This window comes from Mytilus californianus, unplaced genomic scaffold (genome assembly GCF_021869535.1).
Source record: "Mytilus californianus isolate M0D057914Y unplaced genomic scaffold, xbMytCali1.0.p SCAF_1, whole genome shotgun sequence".
NCBI lineage: Eukaryota > Metazoa > Mollusca > Bivalvia > Mytilida > Mytilidae > Mytilus > Mytilus californianus.
In genome coordinates this window covers 89,486,626-89,502,424 of record NW_026262581.1, presented here as the reverse complement: position 1 = coordinate 89,502,424, position 15,799 = coordinate 89,486,626, and the positions used below count along the sequence as shown (strand labels likewise).

The window sequence follows — 15,799 nt, the reverse complement described above, 5'->3', positions numbered from 1 at the left end:
AATCTACGATTATGAAAGACGGTATTTTCATATTTTTAGGAAAAATATTTTAAGTGTTTAAACATTTTATCTCTATTATCATGAAATAATAAATATGCAAAACTACAATAAAACATACCAAAAGATATTCCAAAGATATGTCATCATAATGTTTTCAGGAAAAATACTACTGTTAGCAAACTTTAAGGGAAGGGGTCAAAATTAAAGTCACCGTATTTTCACATGGTCACTTTTTCTACCCCAAATTTTTATCATAATGTTTTAGTTTTCTTCTTGAATCATTTCAACATCCTATAAAACAAGGATGCTGTTAATTTCAGATCATTTTGAGTATTTTCTACAAAGATATAAGCCCTCAAAGTTTGACCATCATTAATCACCGTGGATGTGTTGCAGAACACTCTTGGAGTAGTATATAAAGAAGCGTATAGTGGGCATACGATACAGTTTTGATCCCACGGTGAATTTTTAAAGAAAGTTTGCATACAAATTATTTTTCACTTAGTCAATTCAAATGCGTAATAAAAAACATACCTTCATGTGTTACTTTCAGAGATAAATGGGGTCGAATTTTTGACATTTACTGGAAATTTCGGTTTTTTGTACATAACTTTCCTTTTAAAAAAACATAACTTACTTTTTTGTGTGATTCAAATTTGCGAGACAATTCTTTGGAAATGATTCATTTCCGTCACATTTTTATGATTTCAGTCAAAATACGGCATTTTTCGCTGTATATTTATCTAATTTAAAAACATTCATCGGTGATTTGTTCATAAAAATTGGCACAAATCATCTTCACACATAATCTTTTTCCGATATGTCATAGTTTGACGCTGCGAAAAATAACATTTTACGTTAGCAACGTCATTACCTCCCCTGTAACTGTATCGTATGCCCTAAAGTTGTTGTTTACAAATATAAAGTTTTATCCATTCTTATAGTGATAGCGATATTGATTGATCTACTGAATTGTACAATCTTTATTGTGACGATGTCTTCGACGAGCCATATCAGCTGCTAGAGCTTCAGTTTGGAGTTTCTGAGTTTGCATTTTTTTTCCCTTTTCCGTCTTACATGTTCTTCTCTCATTTTCCTGTCTCTTTTTTCTTTTTTCGCCTGATTTCTTCCTCTTCTTACACTTTCTTTTCAGCTTCTGTATAATCGGAGTTAGTATATGCGTCCCTCTGTTTTCGCTAACTGTGTGTTCGATTATATCAATCAGATCCTGTACTTGTTGATCCTGTAACATGATGTTTTAAACAACATATTTAAACATCTATTGTAATTACTGGCTTGTTATAGTATCCTTCAGGAGTCTAAGCTCCTCCTGATGTCCCCTGTCACATTCCTCTTATTACTTAGGGCAGTAATTAGTTGTAAAATTCATATTACATCAAATATATATTCAACAGTACCACGCATTGATCAAATGTTTTCTTATGGTTACAGATCTAACACTTTGAATTGTCACACTTACTTTTCTATTGAGTTCATTAATAAAAATGAAAAAAAGAACGTAGCTCGGTTTTTTTTGTCTTTTGGTCAGATATGTAAAAGAGGGCGAAAGATACCAGAGGGACATTCAAACTCATAGATCAAAAATAAACTGACAACGCCATGGCTACAAAAGAAAGAGACAAACAAACAAATAATAGTACACAAGACACAACATAAAAAACTAAAGACTAAGCAACACGAACCCCACCAACAACTGGGGGTGATCTCAGATAATACGCTTTGTAAATTGAAAAAATAACCATTGTTAAAAAATAGTAAAAGCCATAGTATTCTTCGTCAGACATTTTGTTTTCAAATATTAAATGTTTTAATTTTATCTTTACACAGTCAATTTACTCGTTAAAACTTCATTTGTTTTATTCCAAAAAAATTATAAATACGGACACAGAATAAAGAAGTGATCGTAATCTTCTTCTAGTGTAAAAAAGTTACAAAAAAAACAGTTGTTTGCAATTTTCCACCTGAATAAAATTTTCTTTGTAGATTGTAGTAATTTCTAGCTAAAAGTTTTTAAATCAAATTGATAAAAAGGAAATTTTGAAAAGAACACACATATCAACATGCACTTCTCTTGTTAAGTTTTAGAACAATAATTAACCTCGCGTATATTAAAAGAAACAGTTTGGCTTATGGATAACTGCTGATTTGAAAATGTCGATTATAATTTTGGGTACAAATTAATTTAACATGCCTCATTTATTTTTTAACACCATAATGAACATGTTCATATAACAAAATACTTTAGTTCAGTTCTTGATTTAATTAACTTTGATGATCATCCGTGGAATTTCCAATAAATGGAATTTTAAAGTCTATTTATAAAATTTGGAATTTTGCTCATTCTGGTGAATAACCTGTGACCCATATACGTAATGTAATAACATGATTTCGTAATATTAATATGAAAGTATAAACCAAAAATGTTATCTATAGATAGCCAACATGAACTCCAAAAGAAGCGAAACCAGGTGTGTCGACAGGGTAAGCGTTTCCTGTTATGCATTCATCACTTGCTATGCAGTCATCAATTGCAATGCGAAACCACACTCAGTCAAAATGTCAACATTTTACAGATCAGACGATCTGGTATCTAACGATCTGAGATCGCGAATGCATGTCACTGGTTGGTTGAGACGTAAACGAAACGTATATGTCAACCAAATCTTGTGAAGTGTGTATTGAAATCGTTTTTCTCTCGTATTTCTGATGCAGCAGTTTTTGTGTCAGGATCCCAAAACTCTGTAATTCTTTGTAAAAGAAATGGATGCAATGCTAATAGATTAACAAATTAATCCCCACTACATTAAATTTTGCATTTCCCTTCTAACTTGCATTCGTCCCTACTTAAAATTTATCGCTATTAGCCAATTCTATTTACCTACCCAATATGATATATATATTTACATACAACACTTGAACATATTCAGTGTAAACAAAGTGTGGATCCGGATAGTTAATTTCAACTATAATACACGAGTATTACCATTGTGGGATTAAGGATGAAGGGGAAACTGCGTTTGTTTATGTTTAAAAAATTCAAAATACTTTTTTTAAAGATAGTTTTAACACAATTTCTTTGGAATATTACTTCTTAATCAAACTTTACAGGATTAAAGTCCAAATATGTGTTATTAAAGCAACAGAATTTAGAATATAGATTATTGAAAGCCTGATGAAACATAATCCAAGATGAACCCAAACTGAAAACGTAACCAATCACCCAAGTGGGAAGTGTAGGTCATTACATGTAAACGCTCATTCTTATCCAAGATACATCCATGAATGACTTTTCGTTAGTAGGTGATGTACAATACCTAGATATAGACCGAAACCGAAAACTTAAGCAAATCGTTGGCGTGGATGTGCTTCGAAGTCCAAGATGTTATGTATTCAATGACAAAACGTCATAATTGGGAAGGATAAAGGAGAAGGTGTGATTAGTGCCATTATTTTGACTCAAAAATAGTAAAAATGTATTCAAGACTTTCAAAATTATATCAATTTCATTGAAAAGCGAACAAGATAATATAATCTTGACACTTTAGTGCAGAAAGTTCACTAGTGATGTCACGTTATAAACATGTCGAAATTTACGTAGTTAACCTAAAATAACCAGTTCATCCGCATGGTGTTTGCTCGAAAAATATATGAACAGCATCTTTACCAAAAAGATATTTCATACACATATTAACATCTTTGTAAAATACTTTTTGTAGCAAATATCTGTTGGGTAAAATTGTTGCTCATAATCGAAATATACATGACAAGAACACAAAAATAACTTAAAGTCGAAAAAAAACAATGCATTTATCTCTTTTCTTTCCTGCAAAATTACTGATTGAATTCATATGCATTAGCTTGACAAATAAATGTTTTCATTGGATAATTAAACACTTTTTACTATTTATCTTAATAAATGGAGTAAATTGGATTGATTGGTTGTTAATTGCTTAACGTCTAGAGGCAAAAGGATAAAATGGAGTTCAAACTTGTGTATCTGGGTCATTATCAAAAAAACATGTAAAACTATGTTATTTTGGTCTTTTTAAGTCACAGACATGAAAATATATCAAAATAACACTTGTATATGTTAGATATGAATGTTTTGTGATACACTATATACAGTTTACAGTATGAAATGTTATGAAAACATCCTTAATGTTTTCTTTAACCTTTGGATATAGCCAGAATTTACTGTTATTTTTTACTAAAATACCTTTCAGACCTGAAATAGGACTATTATTCATATCATTTGTTATTAGGATTTATCACTATTTATTGCATTTTGATACATACAAACATTTTTTAATGATTTGGGAGGTGTATGTTTGTTTTATAATAAAAATTTTCAACAAAAAGAAGAGTCTCATTTTTTTAAGTCACTGGTGTAACCAAAAGACAAATTTGTTGGGTAAGAGTTATCTTTCTCAAGATTTCAGTATTTACAATAGTTTCTCCCCTAGCAATGTAAACTGTAAGCATTTTATGCAAAAGAAAAAATAAATCAATGTTGAAAATTTAGTGAAAAAATCTTAAAAGTAAGTAAAAGCTATATCGTAAATGAAATAATGTCCATGGTGTACCCTTATAAAAATGATTTTCCGAAAGATTTCCTGAACTTTGATTTATGAAAGATATTGATTGTAGAAACATGCACCAGGAACAACATATAAAATAGGGGAATGGAGCACTTATTTTGTAACTAAATCTAAAAATACACCTGTAAACCATTGGTATTACTCAATGGTGAGACCACTTTAATAAAATAACACCACTGACCAGTTTAGTAACACCACTGAATATATTATGACAATCAGCATTTTTTTTGTGTTTCTTTCATGTTTAACAAGCGAAAAATCATATCATTTATGAAATATGATACTTATTTAACAATGTTTTAACAATAAAATGTATTACATATACAAAGTTTTCACAAACTGGTGTATGCTGGTAACACCAATGACATTATTTAGTAACACTATTGATATTTTTAGTTATTGATGTTATGTTATATAATTTGATATTTTTTAGCCTAAGAATTATTTTTTTTCTTTTACTTTTGCTCAGTTTTCTTTGTTTTGTGTTCAGTACTTAATAAAAGTAAAATTTGAAATGTGTTGTCAATGGTGATACTTTTGTGTCATTGTAGTTACTGAAGGGTCAGTGGTGTTACTATATAAAAATGCAATAATTTTTATTTTTTATTAACAAATGGTAGTGTTTTTAGGCCGTATACGAAGGATTAGGCATTATCTAATCATTCAGTCTTACACATTTTACATATATTCAGTTTAAGTGTATTTTTTTAATATTTACAACGGCCATAATTAGGACAGCCAACTTTTTTACAACAATTTACTCTGACATTTATGTTTAAATAGAATGCATACCTATAAAAATAATGTCAATAAGTAGTAATTTTAACCCTAACAACAAATTGTAACAGTTGTTTGATATTAAACAATATTTTTTTAGTAACTAAATGCATGTTTTATATTGGTAACACCATTGACATGGTTCTATCAGAGGATGACCTAAATATGTTAAAATTGAAGGAACTCTTCATTTTTCCCATTGCGTATTTCTGAATATAGTTGCTACCATATTATAGAATAGGAGGACATATTTAAATTTTTAAAACAATGACATCATTTTTCCAAATTTTCCCTCATCGAAATTTGCATGTTTTTCGATAATGACCGATCTATGGTTTATATAATCAGAGATGCGGATTGTTTTCAGTTAGTACCAGGTCAGCATATTCATATATCATTTCAATGGCAGATCCAGTGAGGTGGGATAGGAATCCGACCCTCCTTACTGCTTGGATACTCGTTTTGGTAAACCAGATAGAATTTTCTTTGGAAAGTTAACAAAACATGTGACAAAACGGTATTTAATATTTCTTTACGCACGATGCATATAAGGTTTATATAACCTCAGATAAGTTCCATTTTTGATAAGCCATTTAGAAAAGATATAAAGATTGTAATAAAGTGAGTCAAACGTGCATGTTATCTACATAACATTCACAAGTTTTACAATAAAACGGGTGGAAAGCCATATCAATTACAAAGTTGAAAAGCACTGAAGACCAACAATTTCAAAAAGTTGACCCATTTCTGACGAAAGTTATCTCTATATGCTACTAAATCGTAGTTATTGTTTTTAATGGTTTTGACATTTTATGAAAAGTAAATATTTTTAGAGTAAATTACCACATCCATGATATTTCATGTCGGCATAAGAGCTTTGAATACTTAGCGGGTGATATCCTAGGGTACTAAACCACTCACAAACAGTAACCTCAACCCAGTGTGTCTAAAATTAAAGATACTTAATTTATAGGTTTTTTTCATCCAAATAAGACTCTTCCGTGGACTCAAATCAAAACAGTTAGAATGCTAAATTAGTTACGTAGTTGAAGAGCAAAAGTTAAGAACGGTTGTGCAAAATCTGGCCTATTGCATCATTGGGACAGACCCGGGAACAAAACTTTCATCAACGCTGGCATCAAACAGTGATTGTAAAAACTTATAAAAAAATACCTTAGACTGCATTTAATTTAACGTCCATATACGATGATAATAGTAAATCAAGCTACTTTTCAGTTTTGTAAAATGAAAGAAACTTTTGCATTCCATGACCGTTACCACGATAAAAAAAATTTAATGTGACATTAGTATTTTGTTCAGAAAAATATCAAGAGGCTGTGTCAGTAAAGGTGTCCTGAGTCTGCAAGAATTTAGTGACTATTTTTGTCGAGCCTGCGACTTTTGTCGCAGAAAGCTCGACATAGGGATAGTCAGTGGCGGATCCAGGGGGGGGGGGGGGGGGGGTTCAGGGGGTTGGAACCCCCCTTTTTTGACGATCAATGCATTTAAATGGGGACATACAGTTGGAACCCCCCCCCCCCCCCTTTATCCTGGGTTAGGAACCCCCCTTTTATAAATGGCTGGATCCGCCCCTGATAGTTGCGGCGGCGGCGGCGGCGCGTTAGCTAACTTCTTAAAAGCTTTATATTTTAGAAGGTGCAAGATCTAGATGCTTCATACTTTGTATATGGATGTCTCATGTTACGAAGTTTCCGTCAGTCATATGTCCAATGTCCTTGAGCTCATTTTCATGGTTCAGTGACTACTTGAAAAAAAGTTAAGATTTTTTTTAATGTTAAATTCTCTCTTATCATAAGTAATAGGATAACTATATTTGGTATGTGCGTACCTTGCAAGGTCCTCATGCCCGTCAGACAGTTTTCACTTGACCTCGACCTCATTTCATGGATCAGTGAACAAGGTTAAGTTTTGGTGGTCAAGTGCATATCTCAGATACTATAAGCAATAGGTCTAGTATATTCGGTATATGGAAGGACTGTAAGGTGTACATGTCCAACTGGCAGGTGTCATCTTACCTTGACCTCATTTTCATGGTTCAGTGGTTATAGTTAAGCTTTTGTGTTTTGGTCTGTTACTGCATGCAATAGGTCTACTATATTTGGTGTATGGAATAATTGTAAGGTGTACATGTCTAGCTAGCAGGTGTCATCTGACCTTGACCTCATTTTCATGGTTCAGTGGTCAAAGTTAAGTTTTTGAGTTTTGGTCTTTTTTTCTAATACTATATGCAATAGTTCAACTATATTTGGTGTATGGAAATATTTTATGATCTATATGTCAGTCACGCAGGTTTTATTTGACCTTGACCTCATTTTCAAGGTTCATTGCTCAGTGTTAAGTTTTTGAGTTTTGGTCTGTTTTTCTTAAACTATAAGCAATAGGTCATCTATATTTGTTGTATGGAAGAATTGTTAGCTGTACATGCCTGCCTAGCATGGTTCATCTGACCTTGACCTCATTTTCATGGTTCATTGGTCAATGTTTAGTTTACTTGGTTAATGTTAAGTTTATGTGACAGTTGTAATAAAGCTTTATATTTAGGACTATCAACATAATATCAATGATTAGTAAAGAAGGCGAGACATTTCAGCGTGTGCACTCTTGTAATTATATAATACTATTAACTTAGAAACGATGATTTTAGAAAATTAATAGTGGCTGAAAAGAACATCGAACCTCCGAACATACGTACAGTCTAAATATAACATATGAATTTCCAGAATTAAGTTTAAAAGTCCAATAATGCTAAAAATACAACTTTAAATTCCGAACTCATTTGTTATTTAAATACAACACTATGCAATTTAAATTCAGATCTTTAAAGTATAAAGTTTAACAGTGAATCTGTAAAAACTGTTTTAAAGAACTATACAACGGGTAAGTCTTTCTGTAAAATTTATGATTTTTTTTACATATTTCCTTTTTCTTTGAAAGCATCAATTAAAGACTTGTGGTATCATTTCCATTCCGTGTTTAGGGCGTTAATATCAAGCTAAGACACTGGTTTTCTCGTAATCATATTATCCGACTATAAAGTTTGCGGTTGATAAAAATATTCAAATATGTTATTGGTGGATTTTATTGAACCACATATTCTGGACTGTTAGTATTTTTTCGCACTGGCTAATGACTGTTTGTATCTATATCAAATGAAAAACTATGAATGCGTCAGTGAGACAGGAACTCAACATGCGTCAGTGAGACAGGAACTCAACAGTACATATAATCTAAAAAAATCGTGAAGTCAAGATAGTCTTCAACAATAGGTACATGTTAAAACAATAATTCAAGCTCTAAATCGAGTTTAAAAATAAAGGCAACAGTAGGATACCGCTGTTCACAAGTCATAAATCGAGTGATAGAAAAAAAATGAATAAATTTAAAATAAGAATTTCAGAAGACTGGAAGGGAATTATTTGTGCTATATATCTAGTTTTTACATTATTTCTTATTTTTAATTCTGTCAGACGGAGATATTTGAAATATGGAACACGCCCCTGAAGATGAAATGCGTATAGTGTTACTTGGAAAGACGGGAAGTGGAAAAAGTATAACGGGAAATGTTATTTTAGGAAAGAAGGAATTCCAATTCGGATGCAGAACTGATTCAATAACAAAAAAGTGCCAATTAAGGATAACAAATAGATTTGAACGGGAAATTAAAGTGTTGGACACTCCAGGGGTGTTTGACACAAAGAAAAAAAATGAAAGCACTCAAGAAGAAATAAAAAGATGCATTTACCTTACAACGCCGGGTCCACATGCCATCATCTTATGTGTACCCATTGGGCGGTTTACTGGAGAAGATGTAAATACTGTCAATCATTTTGTTAGCCATTTCGGTGAAGCCTTGATGCAGTATGTTATAGTCTTGTTTACCAGACTTGATGACTGGAAACGTGATGAAGGAGTTGAAGGCACTAATATTGATTTGTTTATAAAAACATTGGTAGAATGTCCCAGAAACTTTCTTCAAAAATGCAATAATCGGTACATTGCATTCGACAATACTTTAGAGGGCAATCAAGCAGATGAGCAAGTAAAAAGATTAATAAATCTTATAGAGAAAATGGTGGAGGATAATGGAGGATCCTATTATACAAATGATGACTACGCAAAAGCAGAGAAAATTCTCCAGGAAAAAATTGCCGAAGAGAAGGATAAAAAGAATCGAGAAATACTTGCAGAACAACACAAAATACGACAAGAAGTAGATGCTGAAGTACGGAGTGGTTATGAAAGCCGTTTACAGGAACTTAGGAATCAAATCGAAAACATTAATCGTCAGAATTATATACGTATATACGAACGGGGTCCATCATGTTCTATCCAATAATGGACGATCAGTAACTACAATTTGTAATAAATACAATTAGTACAAGACATTTCATCAACAATAATAGGGGTGACTCCACACTAGATTAAGCTTGGAGTACACACAAATTTATTTATGATTTTGATCAATTTGCAAAGTTTAATAAGCTTTGTTTTCTTTTTTGATGACATCAATAATTTATACTTTAAGATATTTGGTTTGGTGTAACTATATTTTTGTATGTATTTTTTCCTCTCCTGTTAAAAAAATTGACATTCCAAAATAAAGTTTTTTTACACAGAGTACAGTTTCTTTTTTGTCTGTTGGTGTTATACCATCTACCAGCTTCAATAGGTAATTCATGATTTGTCGTTCTAAATCTGCAAAATTCCTCACGATTTTTTTCAAACAAAAAATTCTCTGAAACTGACATTATCAAGATGCTTGATTTCTTGATTGACAACATATTTGTTACGTTTGGAGGACGTGTTTTTCAACAGACTGTCGGAATTCCAATGGGAACCAATTGTGCCCCTCTTCTTGCCGACTTGTTTCTTTATTATTATGAGGCTGACTTCATACAGGAGCTTCTTAGGAAGAGAGATAAGAAGTTAGCAATATCCTTTAACTCTACGTTCCGCTATATAGATGATGTTCTCTCACTAAATAATACAAAATTTGGTGACTATGTTGAACGAATCTATCCCATCGAACTAGAGATAAAGGATACTACAGATACAGTTAAGTCTGCCTCATATCTTGACTTACATCTAGAAATTGACAATGAGGGTCGGTTGAAAACAAAACTTTACGACAAAAGAGATGATTTCAGCTTCCCAATTGTGAACTTTCCATTTCTATGTAGCAACATTCCAGCAGCGCCTGCATACGGAGTATATATCTCCCAATTGATACGATATTGCCGGGCTTGTTTCCTATCATGATTTCCTTGATAGAGGATTGCTGCTCACAAGGAAGCTATTAAACCAAGAGTTCCAAATGGTGAAGTTGAAGTCATCCCTTCGTAAATTTTACGGACGCCATCACGAGTTGGTTGACCGTTATGGAATCACCGTTTCACAGATGATATCGGATATGTTCCTTATGTCGTAACTACAATACCCTTCCCTTTTCACGAATGTGACTTACCGAATTAGACTATTTACCGGATTTGTAATAACATAAGCAACTCGACGGGTGCCACATGTGGAGCAGGATCTGCTTACCCTTCCGGAGCACCTGAGATCACCCCCAGTTTTTGGTGGGGTTCGTGTTGCTTAGTCTTTAGTTTTCTATGTTGTGTCATCTGTACTATTATTTGTCTGTTTGTCTTTTATTTTTGGCCATGACGTTGTCATTTTGTTTTCGATCTATGAGTTTGACTGTCCCTCTGGTATCTTTCGTCCCTCTTTTATAACCACTGGGTCGATGTCTCTGCTGGTGGACATTTTTTCCCCGAGGACATCATCCGCCCAGTAGCAAAATTGCATGAATTTACGAAGATCTAACAGGATACTGGCTCGGACGTCGCCCAGTATAAAAAGGTCCGAAACAGATGTCACCATGGACACGGTGTCGTCTGATAAGGCAGGTGTCCCCTCATCTCCAGACATGACAAATATCCCAAACATGACTCATTCAGATCATCATACTAGTGACAATAGCAATAGTACACATACACAGCCATGTTCAGTTCTCCTTAAAGACATTTTGGATTTTGATGACTCTGAACAACACTGTCTCATTTCGAAATGTGGAACTAATGGCTGCAAAACTTGTGAAATTTTAATAACAGACGCTCAATTCACTAGCAATTTAACTAAAAAGTCTTACTTTACTAGAAGTTACGATGATCTGAATTGTAAATCTATAAATGTCGTCTACGGATTAGAGTGTAACCTTTGTGGATTGGTTTACGTCGGTGAAACGAAAGGAAGGCTAAACAAACGTATGTGCGGCCATAGATCAGATATCAACCTCAATGCAAACGACATTCTGTACCAGCATTTTAATCAGCCTGATCATTCCATCCTTTCTATGACAGTTCGTATAATCGAAAAAATATATCACAAGACTAACAATCCTCAACTTGCAACGCCTCTCCGTAGACAAAAAGAGGACTACTGGATTCGACAATTGGGAACTGCGACACCATATGGTTGCAATGACAAAATTGATGGTATAGGTATTCTATCTAGTCCTTCCTGTAGCTCGGTGAATGTGATTAATATTTTCAACTCTACTCCTCGACGTAGACGCAGTCATGGTCATCGTCATTATACATCACCTACTTTGGATGATGTCTCTATTAATGACTTGCTGCCATTTATACAAAAGCCGTTAGGTATTCATCACATTCGCACGAAACTGTATTCATTACCCCTTTCAAAACTTCGTTCTCTGTTCAATTTATGTTTGGAAACCACTGTTACAAACCCTCATTCAAACCAATACAAACTTACAGCTATTATTTCGGATATTGCAAGTCACAGACCTTTCAAACCAGGATGAAAAAGAGAAAAGATCTTTTCTAAAACTTTCCTTTGCCAACAAAGGTCTCGATGGCGTCAACTTAGGCAATATCCTTCATCATAAATTAGTTCAGTCGAAAATACCTCCTTATTTTAAAGATCAGTCTGTACCAATAATTTCTTATACCTATACCAAACCAATTGCAACTAAAATTTTCAATTACAAACACGTTTTGCAGGATCTCAACATTGACGACTTCAAGTCTAAACCTCCTGATTGCACCTGTGCTAGTTCCCAATTCACATATAATCCGGCTGGCCACGTTATTACCGGAGACCTCAACATTGTCGATAACACTTCCCTGCGAAATTTGTTATCCAAAGGTCCGAAATATCGTGAGCCTAAATCCATCAATTGGAAATACAACTTCAAAATACTGATGGATTCAGTCGAGGATTATGCCAGGCAATGGGCTAAACGCGAGAAAGAAGACGTAGATACTCTTTCCGAATGGGTTAAGGCTGTGAGGTCGTTGATACAAATCCGAATTAAGAAACTAAATGGGCATATCAGTACCCACGCTACATCAATTTTTAAATACCCAAATGTTGCAAAACACTTGTCCTACCTCCATGACAAATATGTTGTTGTCCCCGCAGATAAAGCCCCAAACAACATCGTTTTTGTGTGTAAATATCATTACATAAACTGCTTGATAAATGAATTAGGTATTGACAATTCACTTGGAAACTCAACATATACCCTCACGACACTTACCAAAGAGGAAATCCTAGATAATCATAGGTCTGTTCTATGTTCCTTTGGAATTTCAACCAAAGACGAAGAACTGGATCTTCCATCACTGTATTGGATACCTAAACTACATAAGTGTCCTTACAAACAACGGTATATTGCTGGGTCTTCCAAGTGCTCCACGAAACCTCTTTCTAAATTATTAACATCTATTTTATCAGCAATCAAAGCCGGGCTCCAAAGTTATTGTGAAACTGCCTATTCTAGAGGTGGCGTGAATCAGATGTGGATACTAAAAAATTCCAAAGATCTTTTAGAGTACATACAATCTAAGACTCTCTCATCTTGCAATAGTATTAAAACATTTGACTTTTCTACACTTTACACAAGTATTCCCCATTCCAAACTAAAAGACAAATTGAAAGAGTTGGTATTACTTTGTTTCATTAAAAAGAATGGCGAACGTAGATACAAGTATCTTGTCTTGGGGAGGGATAAATCCTACTTTGTAAAGAATCACTCTGATTCAAACAAAAAATTCTCTGAAACTGACATTATCAAGATGCTTGATTTCTTGATTGACAACATATTTGTTACGTTTGGAGGACGTGTTTTTCAACAGACTGTCGGAATTCCAATGGGAACCAATTGTGCCCCTCTTCTTGCCGACTTGTTTCTTTATTATTATGAGGCTGACTTCATACAGGAGCTTCTTAGGAAGTGAGATAAGAAGTTAGTAAAATCCTTTAACTCTACGTTCCGCTATATAGATGATGTTCTCTCACTAAATAATACAAAATTTGGTGACTATGTTGAACGAATCTATCCCATCGAACTAGAGATAAAGGATACTACAGATACAGTTAAGTCTGCCTCATATCTTGACTTACATCTAGAAATTGACAATGAGGGTCGGTTGAAAACAAAACTTTACGACAAAAGAGAAGATTTCAGCTTCCCAATTGTGAACTTTCCATTTCTATGTAGCAACATTCCAGCAGCGCCTGCATACGGAGTATATATCTCCCAATTGATACGATATTGCCGGGCTTGTTTCCTATCATGATTTCCTTGATAGAGGATTGCTGCTCACAAGGAAGCTATTAAACCAAGAGTTCCAAATGGTGAAGTTGAAGTCATCCCTTCGTAAATTTTACGGACGCCATCACGAGTTGGTTGACCGTTATGGAATCACCGTTTCACAGATGATATCGGATATGTTCCTTATGTCGTAACTACAATACCCTTCCCTTTTCACGAATGTGACTTACCGAATTAGACTATTTACCGGATTTGTAATAACATAAGCAACTCGACGGGTGCCACATGTGGAGCAGGATCTGCTTACCCTTCCGGAGCACCTGAGATCACCCCCAGTTTTTGGTGGGGTTCGTGTTGCTTAGTCTTTAGTTTTCTATGTTGTGTCATCTGTACTATTATTTGTCTGTTTGTCTTTTATTTTTGGCCATGACGTTGTCAGTTTGTTTTCGATCTATGAGTTTGACTGTCCCTCTGGTATCTTTCGTCCCTCTTTTTTGTTATCTAAAATATCTAAATAAACTTCCGAACTAAAATTATCTTTAAATATTCACTAATTTACAGCTTTGGATGATTCTTCTAACAATAAGTGCCAATTCTGTTCAAATTGATCTTTAAGGTTTCTACTAACTGTCAAACTCAGCCAATTCAAATTAATAAAAGTTTGTGCATTCTAAATATATGTTAAGCCACATTCATTTAGAATATTTTTTATGTTATCTAACCATAAAAACCGATCTCCGGTTATGAAAGCCGACTACAGGAACTTAGGACTCAAATCGAAAACATTAATCGTCAGCAATATGTATGTACACACCAACGGGATCCATGTTCTATCCAGTAATCGACGATAAGTGACTACCAAACATCAAAACTTAAAATTGTCTGTCGACCAGACGGTTAAGCCACATCTAACATTTTACCCTTCAAAATATAATAAATGATGTTAAGATATGAAAACAAATTGTTACTGATGAGAGCGTCAAAAATTAAAAATTAAACAGTTATATTTCCCTTAGTCTGGTACAACCTATATGTAAACGCATTCAATATATTGTCACAAGAATGTCAAAATTATGTTTTGAAATTAAAGCAAACATGCTCTTGTCATCATGGATCTTGCAATCTTTTTACATTTGTTGGCATAAAAGATAATACATGTAGAAACGCTCCTTTCTGGGGCTTTCTTGTCAAAAAAGGTTCTGATGTCTAAAGTACGAGCAATAACCACCATCAAAATAAGTAAAATCGAAAATTCCTCCATTTATTATATCATTGCATTCAAAATGTTCAACAACAATTTCATTCTAGTCTTAACCCCTTTATTTCACCTTTGTTTGCTACTCGACGTAGGGACCTAAAACTAACAAAACTGGTTATTGCCAAACATTGAATTTGATTAAATACGTTGGTAAAGTTTAAACAATGTAAACCAAGACTTTTAAAATCCCATACTGGAATTTTCGTCCATATAAAGTAATTTTACTAGTATCATGACGAAAAATGATAGAAATCTTGCATTTTTATTTATCACGTGGTTTTCCAGATTCCCGCCTTTATGTTCACTGACATCAGATCACGTATAAACACACGAATCCCATACCTATCATACGTACGATTTGAGTTATCTTTCATGTTTTTTATTATTGCGGGGAAAATATTTAGAAGGATTTTTTCTGACAATTTCAGAAATAACGAAACCAGAGTTTGTCAAAATCTGTCTCTTTATAAAAGTTGCAAATTGAGATAAAACTATCGCTTCCATTTAATTTCTGAACATAAGTATTTTTCATTTATTATAAAA

General features: G+C 33.6%; 1 protein-coding gene across 1 annotated transcript; it reads left to right on the top strand.

Annotated features, from left to right (window-relative positions):
- The first annotated feature begins 8,215 nt into the window (after positions 1-8,215).
- LOC127709988 (GTPase IMAP family member 4-like) lies at positions 8,216-10,034 on the top strand. The gene is made up of 2 exons (XM_052215694.1): positions 8,216-8,294; positions 8,885-10,034. Exon 2 carries the CDS (start codon positions 8,902-8,904, stop codon positions 9,751-9,753), a length of 852 nt encoding a protein of 283 aa, XP_052071654.1. The 5' UTR covers positions 8,216-8,294; positions 8,885-8,901; the 3' UTR covers positions 9,754-10,034.
- The last annotated feature ends 5,765 nt before the right edge of the window (positions 10,035-15,799 follow it).

What these genes read in the sequence shown, in the direction of transcription:
- LOC127709988 (XM_052215694.1), top strand. Translation starts at nt 8,902, where the DNA reads ATGGAACACGCCCCTGAAGATGAAATGCGTATAGTGTTACTTGGAAAG.